Below are 26,540 nucleotides of genomic sequence, written 5' to 3' on the forward strand. Positions count from 1 at the left end.
AGTTATTGCCACAAATCAAATACAATCACAGGTTCTATAGAGAAAAGCCAGATCCCTTTAGAATCAACATAGGTTTGACTCATACTCTCTTGTTTTGTCTCTGTGCGGAAAAAATACAGTGGTCTGAAAATAACAACTATTACACAAACAAATAAAATTTAACCTAATTGTACAGCATCAAATTTTCAGTTATGCTTAGAGCACTCATGTTGGAAAGATGAAAGGAAGTCAAGGAGTAACACAGTGTTTAGGCAGCATGTGTCCGTCAGGGCGTCAAGCAGTAAATTCTGTCTTTTCCACTTAAAACGGGGCCTCTTTTCATGCTACCCCCCTCTGTCAAATACTTGACGCTGACGCTTGCTTCGATCTGGCATTGACTGTGTTTTTTTTTTACACAGAATCTGTAGAAATTCTCACCGCAGGGCCTGCTGTCCTCTTGTCAGGAAATACTGTGTAAACACACAACAGTTTAACAGCCATCGCTTCAGTGTTTTGTCCTTTGGGAGGTTATGCCTCATTTAACATGTAAATTATGCTACTATACAGGAGAATTTTGCCATACTACATTCGCAGCATACTGATGGAAAAAAATTATACATTCCCAGTGTCGCATTGGTGCACTTTCCAGAGTGCTTCATTTTCCTGTCATCTGCTGAGCAAATCTGAGGTTCTTGCTCTGCAATCTTCTTGCTAATATCTCGTCCAGTGTCTCCTCAAGCAATTCTGCACGCCAGCACGGCCTCCCAACAGGTGCTCAGACAGTAGACCATTTTTAGGTTCACTATACTGAAAAAAGCTTGCTGATCGGCAGTCACGGCGCAGTGCAGTGAACCTTTCAAACAGGAGAGATTGTAAATATTTAAGACTGGGTGCTTGAGTCACGTATTTTGTGTTACTGGGGAAAAATATACTCAGAAATTTCACACACACACACAAGAAAACATGACTACAATTCCAAGACGTCAAAGAATAAGTGAGCTATTCTCAGGGCAGGCACAATGACAAAATATAAGACAGACAGAAAACAGAGGGAGCTGGCGAGGGCATAATTTGTTGTTGTATTTGAGATTACAGCATGAGAATGGGAAAGTTCTGTCCTGATCCAAAACATTTTATGCTGAAGCAAATCTTTAAGCATTCCCTTGCTCTTACAGGTCTCAACCTTCGTATGGTATTACAGTTGCTTTTTTTAATATTACATATGCACTGTCACAGAGAGAGCAACCAAAAAAAAAGCTTTTTCAAAGAGCACTTTGTGCTTTCATGTTAAATACAAGAACCAGAAGGCGTGTCTGTCTTTCAGGAATTGAGTGGGAAGAGGGGTTTGATGATAGTGGAGGACATATGTGCTATAAAAGGAAACTGCGGCTCCTATTACAGAGTGGTAATGGGAAATGGACTGCATTTCTATAGCACTTTTCTAGTCTGTCATGCACTCAAGGCTTTACAGTATCTGCTTCATATTCACCAACACACACACACACACACTGATGGCAGGGGCTACCATTCAAGGTGGCACTTTTACATGCTCTGAAGTAGTTGGGGATCGAACCAGGAATCCTCCAATTACCAGGCAACCATCCTACTTCCTGAGTCATGTTGTCCCATATTTCTGTCCTTTTCATCATTTCGTCCTTTTAAGTGAATTTCTGACCTGAACAGCTGTGTCCAGGGCCGACCAGAGAGCGGGCACTTTCCTCTGGGCATCTGATGCCTTAACAGCTTGTGATCTTCATCGCCCCCCTTCATGTCAGCATGGGTTTCATGGGTTACTGGCTCTCAGGTTTACCACTTTCCACACTATTGATTGCAGAAATACACCCTTGATGATAATTTCCTGGTCTTTATTTGGCTTGAAATATCTGAAAAATTTGAAATATTTGAAAAAAAAAAAAAAAAAGGCAATGTTGTTTCTTGGTGTGTTTGTTTGTTTGTTTTCCTCCATTCTGTTGTATATCTTTCAGAATCAGTTCTGTTTAGTCCAGTTCAGATAAGTTCAGACCTTTATTGCCCCAAGAAGGTCAATTTGAAACAGTCAAGAGATAAGAAACAGTTAAACAGAAAGAGAAAAGAGAATTCATAAGAAAAAGTAATACAAGATATAAAAAACAATATCCTAAAAACAAGGACAATAAGAGATTAAATAAATATATGGAGTGATGTGAGCAAAGAAAAGTGCTGGTTCAGGATTTATTCAGGATCCAATAAGTGTGCAGGTTATGCCTTTTTTTTTTTTTTTTTTCATCTGCTGCTCCTGGCGAGGAGAAGTCTGAACCTCCATCCTGAGGGGAGCAGCTGAAATTCCTCATTTAGGAGGCGAATGTGATTAAGTGCAGTTTTCCTTGCCTTCTGCTAGACTTGTTGAGCAGAGATATTTGTTAGTGTGGACTGCTGCTCCCCAGTAATCTTGTTAGCCACTTTAATTACTTTGTTGAAGCGGTTCTTGTTTTTAACATTGATGTTGCCAAACCAAGTAATTATCCAAAAGTTAAGGCAGACTCAATGAGAGAGCTGAAAAATATTGTCATCAACCTTTTATAAATATAAAAAACATTTAGCTGCCTTAAGAAGTGCAGTCTCTTTTTGGCTTTTTTTTTTTTCCACAGATTGCGTCTGTATTTGCCCCAAAACATAAGCCATTATCAATGACAGTGCCAAGATACTTGTAGCTCTGTACAAACTCTACTCCATGCCTCCAGTCATAGTCTGACAAAATGACTGAGATGCTCCTCTATAGCCACGCTGCGATCAGACTACAAGGTGTTTTTATCTTTCACATCATGCCAGACCAGGCAATCAGAGAGCCATAAATTCTTGTCATGTCTTGGTTGGGAGACTGGCAACACTGCAAGTATGACCCCGACCAATTATCATTCACATCCCTGTGTGAGTTCATAAGGCGTTGGGGAGGAGGGTCAAGAAATTGTCAGTCATGAACACAGAAGCACTATGTGTTGTGAAAAGAACAAGAAAAGACAGAAAAAAACGACAGTGGACCAGCTCCTGGCTGTCATGAAGAGGACAGTATGGCCTGTTTTTCAAGTATAGCAGTTCTCTCCCTGCATGACTCACTGGCATTTTCTAATGGAAGAGATCAGAGCAGCTTTTCCAAAGAGAAACCAATAAACCTTCCCTGGGAGGTGCAGTCCATGCAGAATAAATGGTATCCAAACAAAACTATACACAAACATGAATTTATACAATACAAATATGTAATATATCAATATGTCCCCATTTACAATGTCATCATGTTTTCCATGCACAATGATGGCGCTGTCATATTTTGGAGAGCAGTCATTCTCACAATAATAGCACAGTTAACAGACTTTGTTCTGTATTAGAAAATTGTTTCCCGTATTTTGTCATTTGCCAGCTGTATACATGATGCTATGAACTGACAACTCCTCATAATAATTGTGACATCTACGATCACTTCTTTCTATTTCAAGAGAGAACTGTGGAAATGTGGAGTTTTCTGAAACACACACACACATACAGGTTTCACATACAGGTACAATCAGATTTAATAACCAAAACAATTACAGCCTCACTTCTGCTCCGACATTTTTTGTAAATAAAAATGCAACGCTTCAGGAGCTTTTTTTAGAGACTCGCTGGAAAGGCAGAGGCTGGCAGTTCCTCGCGAGCACCTTTATGTTTTTGGATCAGGCGCGTGAGTGACGACTGATAATGTTTAAACTCCACTGTATAAACTTTTAATAATATAATGATAATGATCATAATTCATATAGCACCTTTAAAAACAGAGTTTACAAAATGCTTTGACAGACACAGCAAAGCAGAACACTCAGAAAGCACAATGACAAGTCAGACAAGTATGATACAAAATTAATGTAAAAACCAAATATGGCTAAAACAGCAAAAGAAAAGACGCAAAACACAGTAGAAAGAAAACAGAAGGATGTTGAAAGATAAGGACGGCAAAAGAGGTAAAGTGGAGAGAATATTAAGACATATACATACACACACACACACACACACACACACACACACACACACAAAATAATAATAAGATGAAAGATAAAAAAGTAAGGTTACCACAACTACAAGAATAAAAGCAATAATAAATAAATAATAAAACAAAACTAGAAAATTTCAGAAGAAATTTTGAATGTACCTGCTGCTCTGTGTATTTAGTGTCTTGTGTGCTTGCCAGGGTTTTGTTAAGCTGCAGGTATAGTGACATGATATGTTGTAGAGATGTAGGTGTTTGTCAGGGCTGTGTCAGGAAATTGCCAGGGTTTTGGGAATGGTTGCTAGGTGGTTGCTATGGTGGTCTGGATGGTTAAAGCGACTTAAAGCTGGAACAAAAAAAAAAAAATGATTTTGACATGAATGGGAAATGGACTGCATTTCTATAGCGCTTTTCTAGTATACTGACGACTGAAGGCACTTTCCGCAATGTTTTGCCTCACATTCACCCATTCACACACACACTCACACACTGATAGCAGAGGCCACCATGTAAAATGCCCATCACACATCCCTGTGTAGAGGACAAAAGCTGCCTGGAGAGTACCCTATTATCCAAAAAAAAAAAAAAAAAAAAAAAAAAAAAAATCAATTTTACAGTGTTAAGATCAAAATTAAAAAGACAAAAGCTTTTGGGCAAGGATATCTGGCTGAACTGTATTAAAAGCAGAGGAAACGTCGGTGAATAATAGTATTTGAGCAAGGTTACAGTTGCATTCTCCACAAAACACCCCTTTTAGCTCTGTGCACAGACTGTAAGGGGTCAAGTTGCTCCTCTGCCCTGCTGATGAGATGTTTCAACAGCCTCTCAAATGCTTTCATGACCAGTGAGGTCAGTGCCACTGGCCTGAAGTCAGTTGGCTCTCTGGTGGACTTATTGTTTGCCACAGATACAATAATAGCTTCCTTCCAGCGCCTAAGAACTTGCTGCTGTAGAACATATCACTGGAGCATCCACTATATGGACTGAAGTGTTGGCACACACTTTTTAATAATTGAATTCAGCTGTTTCATCCAGTCCCATTGCCACGAGTGTATAAAATCAAGGATCTCGCCATGCAGTCTGCTTTTACAAACATTTGTGAAAGAATGGCTTGTTATAAAGAGCTCCCTGAATTTGAGCATGGTGCTGTAATAGTAATGTAATAGGATGCCACCGCTGCAACAAGTCAGCTGGTGAAGTTTCTTCCCTCCTAGATATTCCACCATCAGCTATAAGTGGTATAATTGCAAAGTGAAAGCGTTTAGGAACCACAGCGACTCAGCCACCAGGTGGCAGCACCATGTAAAGTTACAGAGCGGGGTCGCCGAGCGCTGAGGCGCATAGTGCGTAAAAGTCACCAAAGCTCTGCCGACTCAATAACTGCAGAGCTCCAAACTTCCTCTGGCATTAACATCAGCACAACAACTGTGCACCAGGAGCTTCTTGGCATGGGTTTCCATGGCTGAGCAGCTGCATGCAAGCCTTATAGTCCAATGGACATGGTCCAAGTCCTGCAGACAAACAAAAACATAAAAATAAACAATAGACATTGTTCATCTTTTCTCTTCAGTCTCACTAGTGATAGCGTGTGGCTGGCAATGTCGGTCATATATCCACTTTGGTCTCAGACTACTAGCAGAGCTGTGAGACGCTTTGTTTTATTTTCTTAAAGTCTATACATTGTTTTTTAAATATCCTGTTTTTATGTTCACGCATGTAAACATCATATCTCAATGAAACTCTGTTTCTTTGATTAAAAAATAGAGTTTTGTGTTTTGGTAATGAAATAATTAAATGTATTTAGCAGTTTAGATGGGCGAAAACATCAAAATACTGATCTATTTAAGTCTTTAGTAAACAGTAAACACATACATTGGAGCAAGTCATGTCAAGAAACACCACCACGTGGTCAAACATCAAAACAAAAGAAGTGGCTCTGATCCAGCAACTTTAAAATTAAATTTTTTGAATTTTCTCTCCACTCGTAATCACTGAACTCCTTCATCACAAGTCTATCCCGCCAGTCATGGCTGCGTATCCTCACCCACTGCTCGCTTGTCCTGCGTGGTGGCAGTGGTGGTGACAGTCTGACACGGGTCAATGTGAAGGACAGGTAGACAAACTAAATCCCCAACACGATGTTGGTAGTTAATAGTGCTCAGCCAGCTATTAGCCACAGTGTTCTCATTGTCGACAGCCACACTCAAATTCATTCAAGGTTAACAGTTACAGAGGAATAGCAGATTAATAATTTCATATTTGCCAGTTTGAACTGCAAACATCACAGGCGCCTGCACAAACAGCATGCAGTGATCAGTTACCAGGATACTAGTATTTACCATGTAAATGGGAATATGAATAAGCAGATTTCTTTTGATTGGATAAGAGGCATGCCTCTGACATTTTATGATGTATTATCTGATTTTACAAGTTCAGTAACAGCTGTGATCTACATTGTAACAAACACTGAACCATGACAGCACAAAGATGGACACATTTCCAAAAATAACAGAGGTTAAATTATGGAGAGGATGAGGCAGAGGCCATAGGTCTGGAAATTTTAGTGAAAACCTCCAAGAGAGCTTGTTTGCAGTCTCAGAATTGTTTGTATTCATCATGCACAATAAATGGCTGTAGTTAATCCAATATTTAAGTAATGAGGGAAGATTCATCTGACTGGCTTTGCTTGACAGTGGCTCAAAGCAATGACAGAAAATTTTGATGTTAGTGATGTTAGTAATATGTATTTTTGTTTTGTCTTCTCCTTTTCCCCTTTTTTTAGCTGGTCTTTCTTGGACCAACATTTACCTTAGAATGAACAATGATGAGATAAACCTGATTTTTTAAAAAGTCCAAATTTTCTCATGTAACATGCATTTTCCATCAGTTGCTACATTTTGCAAAGATCAGAGATTCAGGTGATTCAGTTTCTTTAATGGCCTGAATTCTGTTATTTGTAAGTCCATATTTAATTGTTTTACTGGTGTATAAATTCATTACAGTCTGCTGTAAATGGTGCACACTCCTGCTCTCGGTAAATATATATTTAAATGATACAGGGCAACCAGAAGTCATTTCTTTTATACATTAGTGTTAGAAACCTTTTTTTCAACATGCAGAAGAAACATCCTGACTGTCATGGTCAGTCAGTTTCATTCAGGCGATCCTTATACACACATAATATGCCAACACTCATGCATAATTTATGAAATGTGTATGATCGCTGCTGCAATCCAGTAGTATTATTATTATGTTGTATGTAATGTATTTCCAGGATGTATCTTGTGTTGTGATGCGCATTGTAAAAGCCAAGGTTGTGAAGGTTGTAAGGTCACAGTTGTATTTATTTATTTATTTGATGTATGTTTTTACATAAGGAGGCATCTGGCATGCACAGTAGGAAATATAATGTGCAAATTGACGGGTGTGCAACTTGTGGCTCTAAATAAAAATTCCAATTTAATAATTCCATTTGCATTTGCCGTTCTATATACTAGTATTGATATTTTTATACTTTATGATTAGATTTATTTAAACTGATGTAAATTACAATTTAATTATATTTCCCAATCTGCATAGGTATGTTTCATGTGATTATGCGGTAATGCTGTCAGAATGGCAACTTAAAAGATCATTTACTTTATATGCTATTGCTCTGTGTAGTAAGGAATTTTAAAAGTCATAATCCAAAAAATACTTTGCTTTCCACAGTATGATTCTAGGTAACATGCTACCATTTTGCTTCTTATGTCTGTCCTCTTCCAGCACAATGACAAGCAAGCGATTTATAAACTTTCCAGCTCAGTCAGTTTTTCATTAAAAAAAAAAGCAAGTCACTCTCTTTCTGTCTTTTTCTTTCTTTACCGTTATTTTTTTTTTTTTACAGGGATAGTGGCTATTCAGCAGGCACTCAGGGCCATATGTACATACAGTACATGACAGCCACAGTGCAATTTGGCCTGCACCTTTCAGGCAATTTGCAGTCACAATGTGTGTGGAATTAACGTCAAATATACTAAGGCAGCATATAGATATGCAGACAGCACATGGACCACACACTTTTTGTGCATGAACTGTGCACACTTGAATAGTGGAGCTGAGGCTTGTGCTGCATGGAGCACTCAACCATCTCAATAAGAATGAAAAAGACCAACAGTGACACGAACGTTTAATTATTAGTTCATGATCTTCATCAGGGCGTAGATCATACTTGAATTGTTGGCATTGTAATTGATTTGCATTGCAGCTGGAGTAATTCTACTAGTGCCACCCGCAGGCCCAAGAGCATCTTGGTTTGAAATAACACACTAGTTAGTCCTCTGAGCATTGTGCAGTGTGTCTTTGTTGTGTTTATTGTGTCCATTTCCTTATCTACTCTCTTTTCCTGCATATATGCACACTTAAAATCTGAAATCTGAGTAAGGGTTTACATGATCCTGGAATCAGAATTCCTGTGATAACCAGGTTCCTCTTAAGCCTTTAACCCCTCATTATGGAAACCTGCTTTCTTGACTACATGGCAGTTTAGAAATTGGCTGACTGACACAGAAGGGGAATCACTAACATGCATGTAAATGCACTGCATGATCCACAGTGACTGAAAAGAGGATGACCCACATGCAAAGCAATAGAGACATGACTGTGATTACAGGGCAGGCATTTTTAAAACTCTGTTAGTGCAAGAAAAAAAAAGGTTTGGTCTTAAAGCAATAGTTTGGAAATGAAAATTAGATACTAGTTTGGCAAATACCCAGTACCCATGCACAAGAGCAGAGTGATTAATGAAAAATGGAGCAAAAGGTTTCATCCGTCCGTCCAGGGAGAGAGAGAGAAATTGAGTGAGTGAGTGTATTCATTTTGGGATTACACACAGTTGCAGATTTGATCGGCACACTGTGCTTTAAGCTTGCCCTTCAACAGTAGCATTTATGCCAAAGGGATTCCTCCAGCTCTGTCTCTAATGACGCAGAACAACACAAGACCAGTGGAAAGGCTGACTACAGTGACTTCAAAGGCCTTCTTTGTTCACTGGACTCGCAGAGGGGCAGGGACTTTTTTGTCGCCGAAGTAGCTAATTTAGAAGACATTCGAAGTCAAAGCATCTATTCACAACAGGAAAACTATTGATAGCCTTATCTTGATTTCTTTGAAACATGATTCATGATTCATGGGTTGTAGTCTCAATCTTTTGCTTTCCTTGGTGTGAGGCTATGTCATGAGTGTCATTTAATGTTTTACCTAGACTGAAAGCATTTGATGTGCATGTTTGTATGCAGGAGACATCCTGCCTATAGGGCCCATTTGTAGCAGCAGAGGTGTTTTCGTGGATGATATGGATATATAAAGGAACATGTCTGGTTTGTTCAGGCTTTCAGCATAAATGACTCCCCATATGGCAGCTTCCTTATCAAAATATAACAGTGCCCTCCGGATATTTGCTGAGCGACCGTACATTTGTATAACTTCATTACCCAACAAGAAAAGAAGATTACTGCCCTCTGTCTGACACTGTCTTTCTGGCCTGTTGGACGCTTCTCCCTATGCACCTGTCAACAAGAAGCTGAAGGTATGCATGAGTCTTCATAGTCGTAACTTAATCACCAAAATGAAAAAAAAAAAAAAAAATCACAATACAAGAATACTTAACACTTTTGCAGTCTCTGACATATTTATAATCGTGCGTCCTAACACAAAGGACACCCTTTGCCTTCTTTTGTACAGTTGTCTGATGTATTGGCCACAACAGTGCAGTGGCATTTATGTTTGATCTGATATGAAATCACTGTGTTCCTCCCAGGGTGACCTGTTAAAGGGGGGGGTGGGGTGGGGGGGAGCTTTGCTGACATTTTCAAGGCATGGAGGTGTATCATAAATGTGCATCATCATAAATTTTGAGACATAGTGCTAATGTGCCAGGTAACTGCTGGTCATTTTGGCTCTGTGTGTTTCGGCTCTCTCTCTGGGTCTAGATAGTGTAGTAATATGATTTTTCATTGCCCAGCTGACACAACTGAAGCAATGAGGCAACGAGAGGATAGCAAATTGTCACTCTTATTTTTACAGGGATTAACTAGGATTAACAAATTAGATGAAGCCTGGGAAGAACATAGTCACTTCCCAAAACCACGCTGCCATGTGGCGTATCTGGTCAGCTCACGGTTAAGACTCTGTTGTACAAATCCCATCAGGAAGACTGTCAAAGCAGCCAGCAGGCTGAATCCAGAGGGCAGAATTTATTCCAATACTGTGTAAATAAAATGAGTTTAAATATAATAATAACAATAATAATAATTAAAATAAATAATCTCACAGAAACAGATATGAAAAGTAAATATATATTTCAGAGTTTATAAGGTTGAATATTGCCTTTGATTATTGGCACACAGCAGTGAAAATGAAACTGGTATTTTCACTGGAAAAAAAAAATACACTCCATTTTCCAGAGGAAATACCTATTTTGGGGAAATATTAATGTTTAATATTCATTTGATGATTTTTATACTTGTATTCAAATATTTCCAAGCTTATTACATCACAGTTTAATAAAATACAGTACAGGCCAAAAGTTTGGACACACCTTCTCATTCAATGCGTTTTCTTTATTTTCAGGACTATTTACATTGTAGATTCTAACTAAAGGAATCAAAACTATGAATGAACACATGTGGAGTTATGTACTTAACAAAAAAAGGTGAAATAACTGAAAACATGTTTTATATTCTAGTTTCTTCAAAATAGCCACCCTTTGCTCTGATTACTGCTTTGCACACTCTTGGCATTCTCTCCTTGAGCTTCAAGAGGTAGTCACCTGAAATGGTTTTCCAACAGTCTTGAAGGAGTTCCCAGAGGTGTTTAGCACTTCTTGGCCCCTTTGCCTTCACTCTGCGGTCCAGCTCACCCCAAACCATCTCGATTGGGTTCAGGTCCGGTGACTGGTCAGGCCAGGTCATCTGCCGCAGCACTCCATCACTCTCTTGGTCAAATAGCCCTTACACAGCCTGGAGGTGTGTTTGGGGTCATGGTCCTGTTGAAAAATAGATGATGGTCCAACTAAACGCAAACCGGATGGGATGGCATGTCGCTGCAGGATGCTGTGGTAGCCATGCTGGTTCAGTGTGCCTTCAATTTTGAATAAATCCCCAACAGTGTCACCAGCAAAACACCCCCACACCATCACACCTCCTCCTCCATGCTTCACAGTGGGAACCAGGCATGTGGAATCCATCCGTTCACCTTTTCTGCGTCTCACAAAGACACGGCGGTTGGAACCAAAGATCTCAAATTTGGACTCATCAGATCAAAGCACAGATTTCCACTGGTCTAATGTCCATTCCTTGTGTTTCTTGGCCCAAACAAATCTCTTCTGCATGTTGCCTCTCCTTAGCAGTGGTTTCCTAGCAGCTATTTGACCATGAAGGCCTGATTGGCGCAGCCTCCTCTTAACAGTTGTTCTAGAGATGGGTCTGCTGCTAGAACTCTGTGTGGCATTTATCTTGTCTCTGATCTGAGCTGTTAACTTGCAATTTCTGAGGCTGGTGACTCGGATGAACTTGTCCTCAGAAGCAGAGGTGACTCTTGGTCTTCCTTTCCTGGGTCGGTCCTCATGTGTGCCAGTTTCGTTGTAGCGCTTGATGGTTTTTGCGACTCCACTTGGGGACACATTTCAAGTTTTTGCAATTTTCCCGACTGACTGACCTTCATTTCTTAAAGTAATGATGGCCACTCGTTTTTCTTTAGTTAGCTGATTGGTTCTTGCCATAATATGAATTTTAACAGTTGTCCAATAGGGCTGTCAGCTGTGTAGTAACCTGACTTCTGCACAACACAACTGATGGTCCCAACCCCATTGATAAAGCAAGAAATTCCACTAATGAACCCTGATAAGGCACACCTGTGAAGTGAAAACCATTTCAGGTGACTACCTCTTGAAGCTCATGGAGAGAATGCCAAGAGTGTGCAAAGCAGTAATCAGAGCAAAGGGTGGCTATTTTGAAGAAACTAGAATAGAAAACATGTTTTCAGTTATTTCACCTTTTTTTTTTTGTTAAGTACATAACTCCACATGTGTTCATTCATAGTTTTGATTCCTTCAGTTAGAATCTACAATGTAAATAGTCCTGAAAATAAAGAAAACGCATTGAATGAGAAGGTGTGTCCAAACTTTTGGCCTGTACTGTATATACGCTATTCGTTGTATCATTTGAATTTTTATTCAAAAGAAAAAATATTTACCCCATCCGTTCTAACGCTTTCCAGTGGTTCCCTGTCCACCTGCTGAGGCACTGGCTGAGGCAGGGGAGAATCATGGGATAACTTAAACTTACACTTAACAAACCTAAGACAAATATATAACATTTTTATATTTCTATCCATGCTGTGTGAACAGTTAAAGTTAGTTGATTCTCTTGTTGCATGTCATTCCCCCTTTGTCTCTCTTTGATGTCTTTCCTGTCTCTCTTTACTGTCACTGTCAAATAAAGCAAAACAAAAACAACAAAAAATCTTATATAAGTAAATAAATGTGTTGTTTCTCTGGTAAACCCACTGAAATGTGTGACTGTGTCTCACCAAAGCTGCTGGATTTAATGCTGTAGCACATTCCCTTTGTTTGGTTTGCTTGTGGGGAAGACAACATGCCAGTCAAACTTAACACCAAGCAGCTACAGAACAGGCCTTGACTACATGATCAAAAACGAATATTTTGTCATAATGCAGTCACTCTCATGTCATTTTTAAAATTAGTGAAGTCCGTATGTCCATGTAACCCACCAAGTTAGCCGGTGCAGCTCCTATTCTCCAAAACAACAACCAAGCTCAGACGCCCTGTTCCCACCTGGTATCAACATCCGTCCTTCGAAATCCAATCACAAGCTGACACCAAAGCACAGGTGTGAACAGCAGTAATGCATCGTAAATGCATCCTGAGTGAGCGGGACACATTGAGGACGCATTTGCAGGTGGCCCGGGATGCTTGTGTCCACATCGCATTAGAGGTGCAAACAGACATGTGTCCCAGGATGCACTGAAGGACTCCCAACTAACCTGACATCCTCTGTCTTGTCCAGCCCGACACCCCCGACACCGGCCAGACCGTCACTTTCCAACAGAAAAAATATCTTACCCAACTCTGCCTGATGGATCAAATGAAAACTGAAGTGCAGGTCGGCTATAAAGCAGCTGTTTAATGAATAAAAACGAATAATGAATAAAAACTGTCTACCTACAGGTTGGGAACTACAGGGGAGCCAGGAGGAGCCCAGCTCCCCTTAATAAGGCATGAGTTTATTAGAGTTTATAGTTTATAGTTTAAAATATATATTGACAATATGCAGTGTTTTTTCTTCCATATGAAATTTGGAGGCGGTGGCAGCTCTTAAATTTTGTGTCCAGGCCATATTGAACACATTCTTTCTGACTCGAGAGGTGATAGAGTTACTATAGGAATACTATAGAAATATCACAGGCAGCAGTGTGAATGTGCGCGCTGAAGTTACTACCCTAACCCTAACCCTAACCCAGATGTGAAATGCGTCTTGAGTGAGCCAGGATGTCCTCTTTCATTAAATACCTGCTGCCTGTTAAATTACATTTTATTTCTTATTTTATTTTGATAAAAAAAAAACAGTTCCCAAACTTTTATATTATGAACCCCCAGAACAGATTTGCATTAGATCATGGATTTGGCTCGCCATTCAGTATAATTTAAGATTTAGTCCTGTGAAGATTTTGTTGTTACATATGACTGGGTACAGGATGATATAATTTCATGTAATGTAGGTGGGGGTTCAATTTTCTGTCATTATTAGACTGTTCTAGCTGTTGTATTATCTGCTTCTACCTGCTTGGTCATCATAGCCACATTACTAATGATTGTTGATCAGAAATTTCTCAGGTGTACATATCTTATTAAAGCACCAATCATCCCTATAATATCATCACGAAGATACTGGGATATTTGGCCCTATCACCCAGCCCTGTACCAGTAAATTGTCTGAATTTAGCGCTTTCTAAACCCCAATACTAGTAGTCGCATGGTCTTGGTGTCATGTGTGCACTTTTGCCAGAAACTGAAAAAGTAAAATCTGCTTTCTGCAGCATTTTTTCAAAATGTGGACAAAGGTCGTCTTAAACATTTTCACTGTTGGGGAGGATTAGCAGAATACAGGCTCCATTTGCAGACTGTAATGACCTCCAGGAGAAACAACCAAACAAACTGTGAGGCTTATTTGAAATGCAGCACCACCGCTGTGACACATGGGACAAGTGTTAGTCCACGTGCACACTGTAGCTGTCTGAATCCACGGCAGATTTTCATTTTTCTGTTGAGTGGACAATATGTCTGGGTAGCAAGTCATTAATGCTCTTTCTGAAAAAACACAAGGGGGCCTGGGTTGGTTTTCTCGCAGTTAAAGGATAGGAGTGGCAGCCTGCTAAGACAAAGGCTACGTGAGTTCATCTGTCATCCTTCACACGGCCTCATGCGTGAAATCACATGGACTGTGCACATGTTTTATTCAGGCAAAAAAAAAAAAAAAAAAAAGATAATATGATGTAAAGTGATGAAATACTATATACAGTTTCTGAGGTTTCACTCACACTCACTCACACACTCATATATACATTATATGAAGGTCTGTGGTAGCATGATTCTTTTAAAAGCAGCACATAGGTTCTAGTACATTGAAATTTGATTTTGGATGCATATTTTCAGAGCCATGTGGATGCATAGACATGCATAGACACTCAGGCCAGTTTGGTGATGCAATAAACAACTTTTTTTTTTTCTTTTTTTTTTTTTTAAAGCTTAATAACAACTGGACCATATGGATGTGTGAGACAGTTCAGGTTTTCCCATGATGCCATGTATAGAGGTCAACTTCATTACAAACTCTGTGTGCAAGCCGGCATTCATTTCTTTTCAATTATGATTTTCATTATTCCCTTACAGACATCCAAACAGGCAGGCCAATGTGTTTTACATACACACACACACAACTAAATAAATAAATAAATAAAACAAACATAATTAAAAACCAAAATGACCACAATTGCTTGTATGAATAAGTAGCAAATACAAAACAAATAATTAAAACTAAATAAATAAATAAATAGTGTATACAGTATGTATGTGTATGTGTGTGTGTGTGTGTGTGTGTGTATTATTTTTAGAGGGTTCTACCATAATAATGATAAAAAAAAAAAAAAAAAAAGTTTAATAGTAATATATGTGTACAAGTATACACACACACACATACATATATATACACATACACACATATACATGTACAGTACAGGCCAAAAGTTTGGACACACCTTCTCATTCAATGCGTTTTCTTTATTTTCATGACTATTTACATTGTAGATTCTCACTGAAGGAATCAAAACTATGAATGAACACATGTGGAGTTATGTACTTAACAAAAAAAGGTGAAATAACTGAAAACATGTTTTCTATTCTAGTTTCTTCAAAATAGCCACCCTTTGCTCTGATTACTGCTTTGCACACTCTTGGCATTCTCTCCATGAGCTTCAAGAGGTAGTCACCTGAAATGGTTTTCCAACAGTCTTGAAGGAGTTCCCAGAGGTGTTTAGCACTTGTTGGCCCCTTTGCCTTCAATCGTCCAACTAAACGCAAATGATCGTCCAACTAAACGCAAACCGGATGGGATGGCATGTCGCTGCAGGATGCTGTGGTAGCCATGCTGGTTCAGTGTGCCTTCAATTTTGAATAAATCCCCAACAGTGTCACCAGCAAAACACCCCCACACCATCACACCTCCTCCTCCATGCTTCACAGTGGGAACCAGGCATGTGGAATCCATCCGTTCACCTTTTCTGCGTCTCACAAAGACACGGCGGTTGGAACCAAAGATCTCAAATTTGGACTCATCAGACCAAAGCACAGATTTCCACTGGTCTAATGTCCATTCCTTGTGTTTCTTGGCCCAAACAAATCTCTTCTGCTTGTTGCCTCTCCTTAGCAGTGGTTTCCTAGCAGCTATTTGACCATGAAGGCCTGATTCGTGCAGTCTCCTCTTAACAGTTGTTCTAGAGATGGGTCTGCTGCTAGAACTCTGTGTGGCATTTATCTGGTCTCTGATCTGAGCTGCTGTTAACTTGCGATTTCTGAGGCTGGTGACTCGGATGAACTTCAGAAGCAGAGGTGACTCTTGGTCTTCCTTTCCTGGGTCGGTCCTCATGTGTGCCAGTTTCGTTGTAGCGCTTGATGGTTTTTGCGACTCCACTTGGGGACACATTTCAAGTTTTTGCAATTTTCCCGACTGACTGACCTTCATTTCTTAAAGTAATGATGGCCACTCGTTTTTCTTTAGTTAGCTGATTGGTTCTTGGCATAATATGAATTTTAACAGTTGTCCAATAGGGCTGTCGGCTGTGTAGTAACCTGACTTCTGCACAACACAACTGATGGTCCCAACCCCATTGATAAAGCAAGAAATTCCACTAATTAACCCTGATAAGGCACACCTGTGAAGTGAAAACCATTTCAGGTGACTACCTCTTGAAGCTCATGGAGAGAATGCCAAGAGTGTGCAAAGCAGTAATCAGAGCAAAGGGTGGCTATTTTGAAGAAACTAGAATATAAAACATGTTTTCAGTTATTTCACCTATTTTTGTTAAGTACATAACTCCACGTGTTCATTCATAGTTTTGATTCCTTCAGTGAGAATCTACAATGTAAATAGTCATGAAAATAAAGAAAACGCATTGAATGAGAAGGTGTGTCCAAACTTTTGGCCTGTACTGTATACACATACTCACATACATGCATTCATACAGGCAGACTTATAAACTAACCAAGTCAATACTTACTCTGTAGGGAAACGCCATCCCATGTGAACATGGTGTGCTGTAGGTTCAGTTTTAAATTATGTAAACATCAGACTAATTTTACATTTCCCTGATCTGTGTTAGGAAAGGTTCCCAGATTTCTGTATAGGTGTCAACTGGTCCATGTATGTTGTATATTAGTCATTCATATGAGGCTTCTGAAAGGACTGTGAGCCATTCAAAGTAAGTGGGGTGCCTCAGCATGACCCTCTTGGCCATAGTGAGTGTAACTTTTAGCCACTGGGCCTTCTTCCCACCTATCCTCTCATTTCCTATTTGGCTGTTCAGAGGCATAAAGCAGGAGGAAGAGCAGCACTGGTAGCCAAGCTCTCCCCAGTCCTCCCCATAACCCTCTGCCTGTAGGTGGCCTGGCTACAACAGCTGAGGAACATACGGACAATATCACCTTGTTCCGCTTGGCACAAGAAGAGATTTGACTGGCTCAGTCCTGCCCTGTCATTTTCACAAGCGTCCAGTAGAGTCTGCTGAGGATTTTGAATTGAATACGTTTAGCTCTGGCCTCTGTCACTGGGTTTAGCACCTCCTTCACTAGTTTATTCCACTCACCTTCTTCATATGTTACCCTTAAATCCCTTTCCCACATTTTCCCACGCTTTTAGGCCTGTGGTAATACCATTAAGGCCATTAATGAGGTAGCTGTAAATTTTACCTGCCAGGTGTGGAAGACCATTAACCAATTTCAAGTTAGAAGACACCAAGGATTGAAAAGGAAGCCTGGTGTCCTTTGGGCATACCTCTCCAGAGGCCTTTTCTCTGCAGACTATAAAAACCTCTTAATTCTTCAAATGGTCTTATGAAGGAAGGTGTTCTTCTTGGGAGGGTGGTTCATTAAGCACACTGGACTCCTGTATCATAATAATATTCTATTTTTAATTTTGGATTATTCCATATTGAAGCTGATTCTGCTAGGAGGATCTCTTCATTATGTATATGATGCCACATACTCCCAGCTGTCATTTATTTCTTGTGTGCAAGCTCTTTGTTATGCTTAGCCTGCATTCACTGTGTGTGTGTCGGTCTCAAGGGGTAAAAACAGTAAGGAGTGAGACAAGGAGAGGAGGATGGAAGGAGCAGCCAATTTGCTCCGTTCCCAGGCTGAAGGTTATGGTCACTCAATTCCCACAGCTTCAAGTTGAACAATTAATGAGCTGTACTCCAGGGCTTCTGGTGCTGTGTGGTAATTCGTTAAGGCTTTCAGCCATGGACCTTGGATTGATTTTGCATTCATCTTTGCAGTGACGAAGACTTACCAAAAAAAAGGTGTATATGATTCAGTAGGTAAAGAAAGAAGGGAGCAAGAAACGGAGAGGCTATAATCAGGATCTAATCCAAATACTATTTTTCATTTCATTCAATACTAGTTTTTTTAAACTGAGTAAGAAAGAGGGAGGATTATAGAGGTGACAGCAATGCTCAGAGTCCCGACACAAGTTCACTATATACCAATATGGCTGCTGATATAGTGAATTTTTGAGCTGGAATGATAATAGACCTTTTTCTATGTAGATTGTGCACCAATTTTGCAGCAATATGACTATGCCAAGGTACTCAGAAGCACTTTCGTAAGCTTGTCTTTATCTATTCATTTATTGAACTTGACTTAAGAAAAATAATCAAATATTAATTTCTAAATTACCCAAAGCACCCTTTTCTGCACTGTGTTCTGTAAAAATAAATAATAAAAAAAAAAATCATATTTGTGCATATCAGTTTGCAAAAAGCTCTTTGTTTTGATCAACTTCAAGCTGGCATATGTCATGTCACACATTCCAGAGAGAGCAGCGGTGGCAAAGTTATGCATGACTCTCTCCCTCCCTTGGAGTGGGACCTGTGTGTAAATTTACAGCTGTGGTGGACTGCTGAAGTTGTCATCAGTCAGTCCAGTCCTCCGTACGACGTTTTGTGCTTTGCTGTCTCAGTTTTCAATAAAGCGGGCTGAGCAGTAACAGCCTCTTTAGTTTCAAGCAAGGCTACCCACAGCCTTCTAGCATATGCTTCCTTCCTATTCAAATGACTGCTGTTTTGTATTATTAATAATTGCACTTACTTCCTTATCAGCATCCTTGCTTGTTAAATAAATTAATTTTGAACGGACAAAGTTATCTCTCACATTTCCTTCTGTTTTCTGACACTTGTTTTGCCCTTATCATTCCTTATCATGGGTAGCTTGTAATATTAGGAAACAGGATGATAAGCTTTTCTGCTGCCGTACTTATTTCATGTCCTTGTGGATAGATGAATCCATTAAAAAAGAGATGCACCACGATTACACGATAGCTATTACCAAACGGTGAACGGTGATTTTCGGTGATTTACATGATGTTTATGAATTTTATGTACCTTGGCTAAGATGGAAGTTGTGGGATTTCTGCCCTTAGTCCAAGTGACAGCCTGGCACCCGCAGTTAAACAACACGAGTGCTGTACACTGGAAAATGTTCTCTGTCAGTAGCAACTCTGGTTTGGGCATTCACATGGCCTTTTTTCACCTCCTTGCTGTAGTTTCTGTATTTCATCGTATTTCTGTCTCTCGTCTCACCACCTTGATGCTGTCCCTCCTGTCCTGTGTCCCCTCAACCTTGTAGAGTGGGAGAGCGAGTTGACAGGCTTGGACATCACACAGGCAGCAGCTGAGCATTCAAAAGTGAGACCCTGCTCCAGGCGGTGTTTGTGAATTCAGAGAGTGTATACAGGCAGACTGACTGGTCTTACGCACACACACACACACACACACACACACACACAGAAATACACACATCAAGGAACTTGTCCACAAGTGAGATGTGAGAATAGTAAAGGTCATTGCTTTGGTTGTGCTTCCTCTTTACTTACTTTTAGAGAAAAATTGTAAATGTCACACTCACTGACTTACAAAGTTGTTGTATTATCTGTCCATTTTTGTTGGAAAAAAGGATGATACTGTAATGTTATGCACGTTTTTAATAACACAAAGAAATCCTCAGTGAGTGAAGGGTTAGTTAAACATAATTAACAGCCTTTAAACTTTTTTTTTTTTTTAATTACCCTTAAACTTCATTTTCTTACGGTTTCTGTGTATATAGCAAGTATATGGCTGTCCTAGTGCTTAAATACTTTCTTAATTAGTCACACTAAAACACAAAAAGGTCTTTCTTTTTAAAATCAAGCCAAGCCAATCAAGCAATCAAGTGCAGACTCTTAACAATAACTATTTGTCTCGGAGAAAAAAATGTTTTTCATTAATTGATTCAACCTTTCTTAATCTCGACTGACGTTGAGACCTCATTTACAATGACGCAGAGAAGACATAACAAGAAGAAAGAAAAAAATCTCAATTAGTTAAAGCAGGTACAAGCAGTTGTGAGAGGATTTGTAATCATGGCTCTGAACTGATCAGTAGAAATAAACCATAATGTGCTTTGTAGAAGGGTCCTTGATTTTGGGTCATAGAAACTGAGGGCCACTTTGCTGAACTCAGTGTGAACTCTGGGTACTTTTAGTCAGAGTGGGTGAGGCACAGAGACAGGCAGACCAGTTCAACAATGAGGTCAGATAGAGATGGTGAGCTCCAGCAAGGGCTTTATCCATGAACATGTGCTAAAGAAAGACCAGCCAACCTCTTGACAGAAGACACAGTCATGGGTATCAGAAGAACTGGCAGTAATGAATCTGAGTGCAGAGTGATAGACCAACGAGTCCAAAAGCTCAGGTGCAGAAATGGCAGCAAATCACATCACCAGAATCTAAAACAGATAAGTTGCATCAACCATATTTTTTTTTCTACAGAGCACTGGGAAACTGTTTCTATTTCTATGTAAAAAGACAATTTTCTGTCTCGGTTTAAAGATTGTCAACTTGAAATTTAAAAAGTGAATTTATCATCAATCAACAACAAGTACAAATATTAAGTTTACTGTGAACAGTGTCACAGTGTAATATCATATTACAGTACAGCGCGTCACATGGTGGCCATGTACGTGGCCTAATCTTTCTAGATATTCTTTTTTTTACCTTATAAAGGGCATGTTGGAAAAAATTGAGCAAATAGCTGGTCCCTTATTACTTTAATTTTTGCAAAAACAGACAGACTCCGGTCGCTTGCCAATTGATTAGAGCATCCCCAAAGATAATAAGTCAAAACATCAGCGGTTAACAGTAAGAGAGCTGTTTTAAGAAAAAAAATATTTTCTTTGTTGTATTGTGATTTTTTTTTTTTTTTGACAAGCCCCACTGTCCCAATGCCAATCTCTCCTCTGTTGCACGGTGGTTGACCTGGTGTGTCTCTATAGCACAAAAGTCTAGTTTCTGATCAGCATGTGAATCTTGGGATTAGGGATGCAGGCCTGAGAACAGTGGATTGGATTGAGTCAGCTGCTCCCTGCCCCCACTCAAATGTACCATAACTACATATAGTGGAAAAGGAACATACTGCGGAAGTCAAGCTCGGGGCAGAGGAAGTCCCACGTCCCACTGCCCCCTTTGTTGTTTACTTTGTCTATATGGGCCGTGTGGTGGTGGTGTGTGTGTGTGTGCGGGGCAGGCCAGGAGGGGGTAAGTGGGGGACTGGGACGAAGATAGCAGTGGGTGTGGAAATAGGGAGTTGGACACAGGAAATGCTGTGTATTGAGTTGCAGCTGTGCCCTTTGGACCCTGCTGATGTCATGGAGTCTCTGTGGTCCGGATGACATAGGAAATGTCATGTGGAGTTTTGAAGCCAGAGATTAAAGTCGCTCTGCAGATGATGGGTATGATGAGGGTGTCAGTCACTTAAAGCTGAATCGGTCTCATGCACCGTATCTGTGCGATGACCCTGAAACACTGCAGTGCATTATCCTCCAGTTTGCTGTTGGTTTGTTTGTTTGTTTGTGTCATTTGGCTTATTCTTTGGGAGTTTCTCTGATATTTGTGCTTACTGGAGGCTAGAGAAATTTGATAATACTCATGGTGCAAATTTTTCAGTGAAAATATAAGAGGTGGACTAAATCTAGTGAGCCTGGCAGTCCTTTGAAAAGATAAGTGATACCAACTCAAAATTTTACAGTAAGTGCAAAAACAGACAGTTGTATCAAAAGTTTCCTGTCGTACTATTGTTTTTCAAAAGTAGCCCCAGGATTTAGCCTTTTTTTTTTTTTTTTTTGTCATGGTTCCTAGTATATTTTATATGTGAATTAAGGTGCAGAGTATTTTATAAACATATGAATAAACAATTTCCTGGTGTCCTGTTCAACGTGTACAAATTGGTTATCCACAGTTTCTCGTGTCTTCAAATGGTGTGGTGTACTTTTGTTAGTTTTGCAAAACATGAGTTCAATAGCAAGTGAATATTAAGTCCATCATTTTTGTCCCCCTTGAATAAGACAAATTTATGGCTTTCAGATGTGTGAAAATGACAGATAGTTGGTGGTGTACTGGCAATCAGGCATACAGTGACGAAAAAAAATCTGCAACGTTTTTACCGTGCATGTGTGTGCCTGTCATGTGTGCATGAGACCGTGAAGCGTGCATGGGCTCACTGGCCAATCATAGCCAAGTTAGATTATGTGCATTACCATTAAAGACTGGGTTCAGACAGGACATGGAAGCACCGTGAGGCGAATTTCACAAGAAAACACACCGAAAATACATTGTAGATGGTCAAATAAGCATCCCACGCTTGCTGACTCTTCTGATTTTCCTGCTCATCTCTGGCTGTTCTCCTGGGGGTTCATTTCCCCTCATTTTCTCCCACATTTGATGAAATTTCAGTCCATGATATTTGTTATAAATAGTTTTGCTGCTGTTTCTGAAGAGTGTTCAACAGAATACATTAGAAAATACAGCCTGCATGGTTTTACTTATTGCCACCACCACCACACACACACACACACACACACACACACACACACACACACACACACACACACACACACACACACACACACACACACTGGGCTGGTCCCAGCAGATATGTATAGGGCTGATTTTCTTTCCCAGTACAGGCCTGTGGATAGGAATTCGCTGATTTCCGGGGAGGTTTACAGTCAAATGAGTCCAGTGATGGTATCGATTAGGAAAAGCAAGGCTACTTCATTTGAACATCACAGCCTAAGCAAAGCATATTTTCCATCTCATCAAAGTTATGCCAGCAAGGTTATGCTTGTTTATTTTTTTTTTATAACCCATCAATCCAGCAACAGATTCTTTAAAAGAAAAAGAAAAAGAAAAAGAAAGTGTAGTCAAAGCTAATAAACAGCTGTTCAGCTACACAGTTTGAGCATCTACACTATAAATCCTACTTCTGCATTTCATAAATCCTGATAGCTGAAGAAACTGAATTGATTTAAAGGATTTTAGAGTGACATCTTATAATTGAAGCAAGGCAGAGAGGTTGAAAAGTTACGATGTACAATAGTTGTTTGCGGAGGCTTCACAGCTGACCTGAAAATGCTGCAGTTGTCAGTTAAATCCATTAGCGAGGATCTCACAATCCTTAAAGCCGTTCACCTGAACCCAACCTCCCACAGGAAAACGTGGGCTTTTGGCTTTGCCTCGACAGCTACTCCAGAGGGGTACTTGAAAAAGAAAGAGGTGGACGTTTGGAAGAAGGGTTCACAGAACAGCATGTCTGCCCAGAAGCCCTCAGACACCTGCCCACTCAGCTCCTCTTAAATGAGAAGATTAGCAGTGAGATTTGAGAAGAAGGTCAGGCTGTGAAAAAGTGAGTGTCTGACGAGGTGTAGCGCGACAGTAACAGCCCACACTGAAAGCGCCGCCCTTGCTGTTTTATCAATTTCATAACTTTGCTGTACCTGCTGGGAGCTGGAGGACCAGGGGCCACGTGCTCGAAGCTGTGCATTGATTCAGGGTGAAAAAAACAACTGTGCATACTCAAATATAGAAACGTGCAAATGCCATATTTTTATTGATGAAAACTTTTGCTTGCACATTTGCACACACATTTCCAATTGTGAATACCAGTGTACACTTTGGAGACACGAGAGCTCTATTGTTTGAAGTTTAGGTGAAATCCTCCTTTATGAACATTAAATGAATCTCACCTTTTTGATGCTCATGAATGGATATTCATATTAACCTCAGATGACACCACCCGCGCTTTGTCAAAACGCTCTCCCCACAGGTTGTAGCAGGAGCCAATCACAAATACTGGCATCATGTTGTTAGACAGTGTAAACAGCATTAGTTCAGTTTGATCGTGCAGGTCAGATGCCGATTTGTTACAGTTGATTTATTGTTTTACTCAAGAATACATGATAAAAGCATCATGCAAACTCACAGGTTCCCACGTACACTGGATGATTGGTTTTTCTAAACAACAGTGCATCAAACAGAGCAAAGTCTTTTCTCAACAATGCATTTCCAAAGTCACTTGAAGGTAAATGATCCATTGCCTTGAGCATTTACTCAGTAATTTATGTTATGGATTCTCAGTGATATCAATATGATGCTACAGACAATAACACCAGCTACAATAGTCAAGTCAACTATATAGGGGAACCTGTATTTATTTCCATATCGGAAAAACTGGACAATTTTCTCAAAAAGTTGCTTAATTTGACTTCATTTCCTGAGGAAACACATTACATGGAGTCGCTGATTTTATCGTTATTTTTCTGTCTCGGCAAGTGCTTGTTTATGTTAAAAACAAGTGGGGGATTTGATCAAGGTTTCTGATTGGTGTATTTATTTTTACCGCTGTCATCAGCTATTTTTCCTGTTGATTCAGAATAAAATGTAAACATTTTCTGAGCTGGCTTGCTGCACTAAAATGAAAAGCCATGACTTATCTGTGTTTCTGATGTTCTCATCCTCTTTCTTTTTGCCCCAGGGCAATGTGTTGTTGGGGTGAAAGAGTCTGTTTTCCTTCTTATCCTGTTGTGCTGTTGCCACTGAAAAAAAAAAAACAACATGGAATGAAAAGATCAAAGACGGAGACATTATTCTCTACAAGCTGCATTTGTTGTTGCTCAGCATCCTAAAACTCTGACCTGAAAGAAATGCTGAGAAGTTGTGCAAACAGCATTTGTGGTGAAACATGGGCAGTAGAGCATGAGCAGCGAGCCGTCCAGTTTAAAGGTCATGATTTGGTCTGTCAAGATGCTCACAGTCCTAACACATTTTTCTGTTTCCCTGATGAATTCTGTAATGATGTACGAGAAGACAGAGCATTACAATTAACAAATGTTTATTGGCTGTGTGTGTAATATTGCAATAGATAGATAGATAGATAGGTATACTTTATTGATCCCAGACTGGGAAATTCACACGTTACAGCAGCATCATCAATAAAAACAAAAAATTAAAAATTAAAAATTAAAATTAAAAGTATATACAATAGAGACTAAATATGTGAAATATATACACTAAAGACAATCTTGTCTGCTCTCTCTCTCTTTCTCCATCAGGCATGGTATGTCATCGTGATCGCCTCACCTTTCGTTTCTGTCAGACTCTGTACCTGCTGGGCCACTGCCACATGTCCACTGTGCGGGCACAGTGCTGCAAAACTTGCAGCCAGCGTACCCGTGGCAACAACCACACTTCTCGCCGCTGAGGTGCAGTAAAGCAACCACTTAAGGCATGCAAGGTGAACTCTGTCAAGTTTGCTTCCATACTTTCACAAAAAAAAAAAAAAACAGCCGTCCTCATCGCATTCAGAGCTGTACACTCTTACATGCAGCATGGAGTCGTACATATGCAGTCCAACAGGAAACACACTCACATCCTGCGAGTCCAGCTGGAGGCCAAGAAGATCATAATTTCCCTGCGTGTGAGTGTGTATGCCCTCCAACTTTGCCAACTGTAGAGGTGCATTTACCTACAATTCAGTGCATAAAGCATGAATCAGCAGTTTAAATGAATAGCGCACCTGACTGCCTTGATGATTTCCACACCACTAGCATCTATGTTTATTTTAACTGTAAAAAATAAAAGAAAAAGCATAGAAGACTTTTAAGTCTGAAATTGTAAATATTTGTTTGCACTTGCTACATTATATTATTTGCCCATATTGATACTGTATGATTCCCGATGTCACATTTTGATGTAAGAGAAATGCAGCCAGAGACAAACCGTAGGGTCTCATATCTGATTTTTGCAGAGCAGCGGGCAACACAGTATAGCTAGCTTACTAATGCAGTTATTACACATGTAGGGCGGTCAGTTAACTTAAAGTAGGTACAACGCTTTCATTAGACAGCAGCAGAAACTGTACAGTCTGTAATAAGCAAAGTCATGTAATATGTAACGTGGTTTTACTGCAATGTGGTACAATTATTAGGAGGTTAAAAAAAAAAGTGCTGCCGAAATGGCTCCTGTGACATTTATAAATACTTTAATACTAGTTTGAGAGTTCAATTTCCACTGCAGCTTGTGTATAAGCGTTATGAAGTAGCTATGTCAGTATGTTAGTTGGCTTTACAACTTGTCACAAGGCAAAATGTAAATGTGAAAAGTGGTGCTGCAGAAGTCACTTGGTGCTAGAGGCCATGCAGGGTCCAAACATATTTGGGTCAGGTATTGGCAGGCCCAGTGCCTTATCTACTTGAATATTATGTAATTGGACCATTAATATGTTAACCACTTGATTGCCTCTAAATTGAAATGTCAGTTCAATCAAACTTGTTCTCAAGAAGTGCTCTTTTTTTTTTAAACCAAGGGAAATATTCGATCATTTTTAGTGTTATTTGTCATTTATCATGGCACAGCAGGTTTACAGT

At 39.8% G+C, this 26,540-nt stretch overlaps 1 protein-coding gene across 1 annotated transcript in view; it reads left to right on the forward strand.

The window, feature by feature from the left end:
• adamts7 (a disintegrin-like and metallopeptidase (reprolysin type) with thrombospondin type 1 motif, 7) overlaps positions 1 to 25,382 on the forward strand; it is a 121,792-nt gene extending 96,410 nt beyond the window's left edge. Inside the window, exon 24 of the mRNA XM_030044835.1 lies at positions 25,227 to 25,382. Coding sequence (XP_029900695.1) covers positions 25,227 to 25,375 — 149 coding nt within the window. The 3' untranslated portion in view covers positions 25,376 to 25,382. The remainder of the gene's footprint in view (positions 1 to 25,226) is intronic.
• Positions 25,383 to 26,540: the final 1,158 nt, after the last annotated feature.

Source organism: Myripristis murdjan, chromosome 3, assembly GCF_902150065.1.
Source record: "Myripristis murdjan chromosome 3, fMyrMur1.1, whole genome shotgun sequence".
Lineage (NCBI taxonomy): Eukaryota > Metazoa > Chordata > Actinopteri > Holocentriformes > Holocentridae > Myripristis > Myripristis murdjan.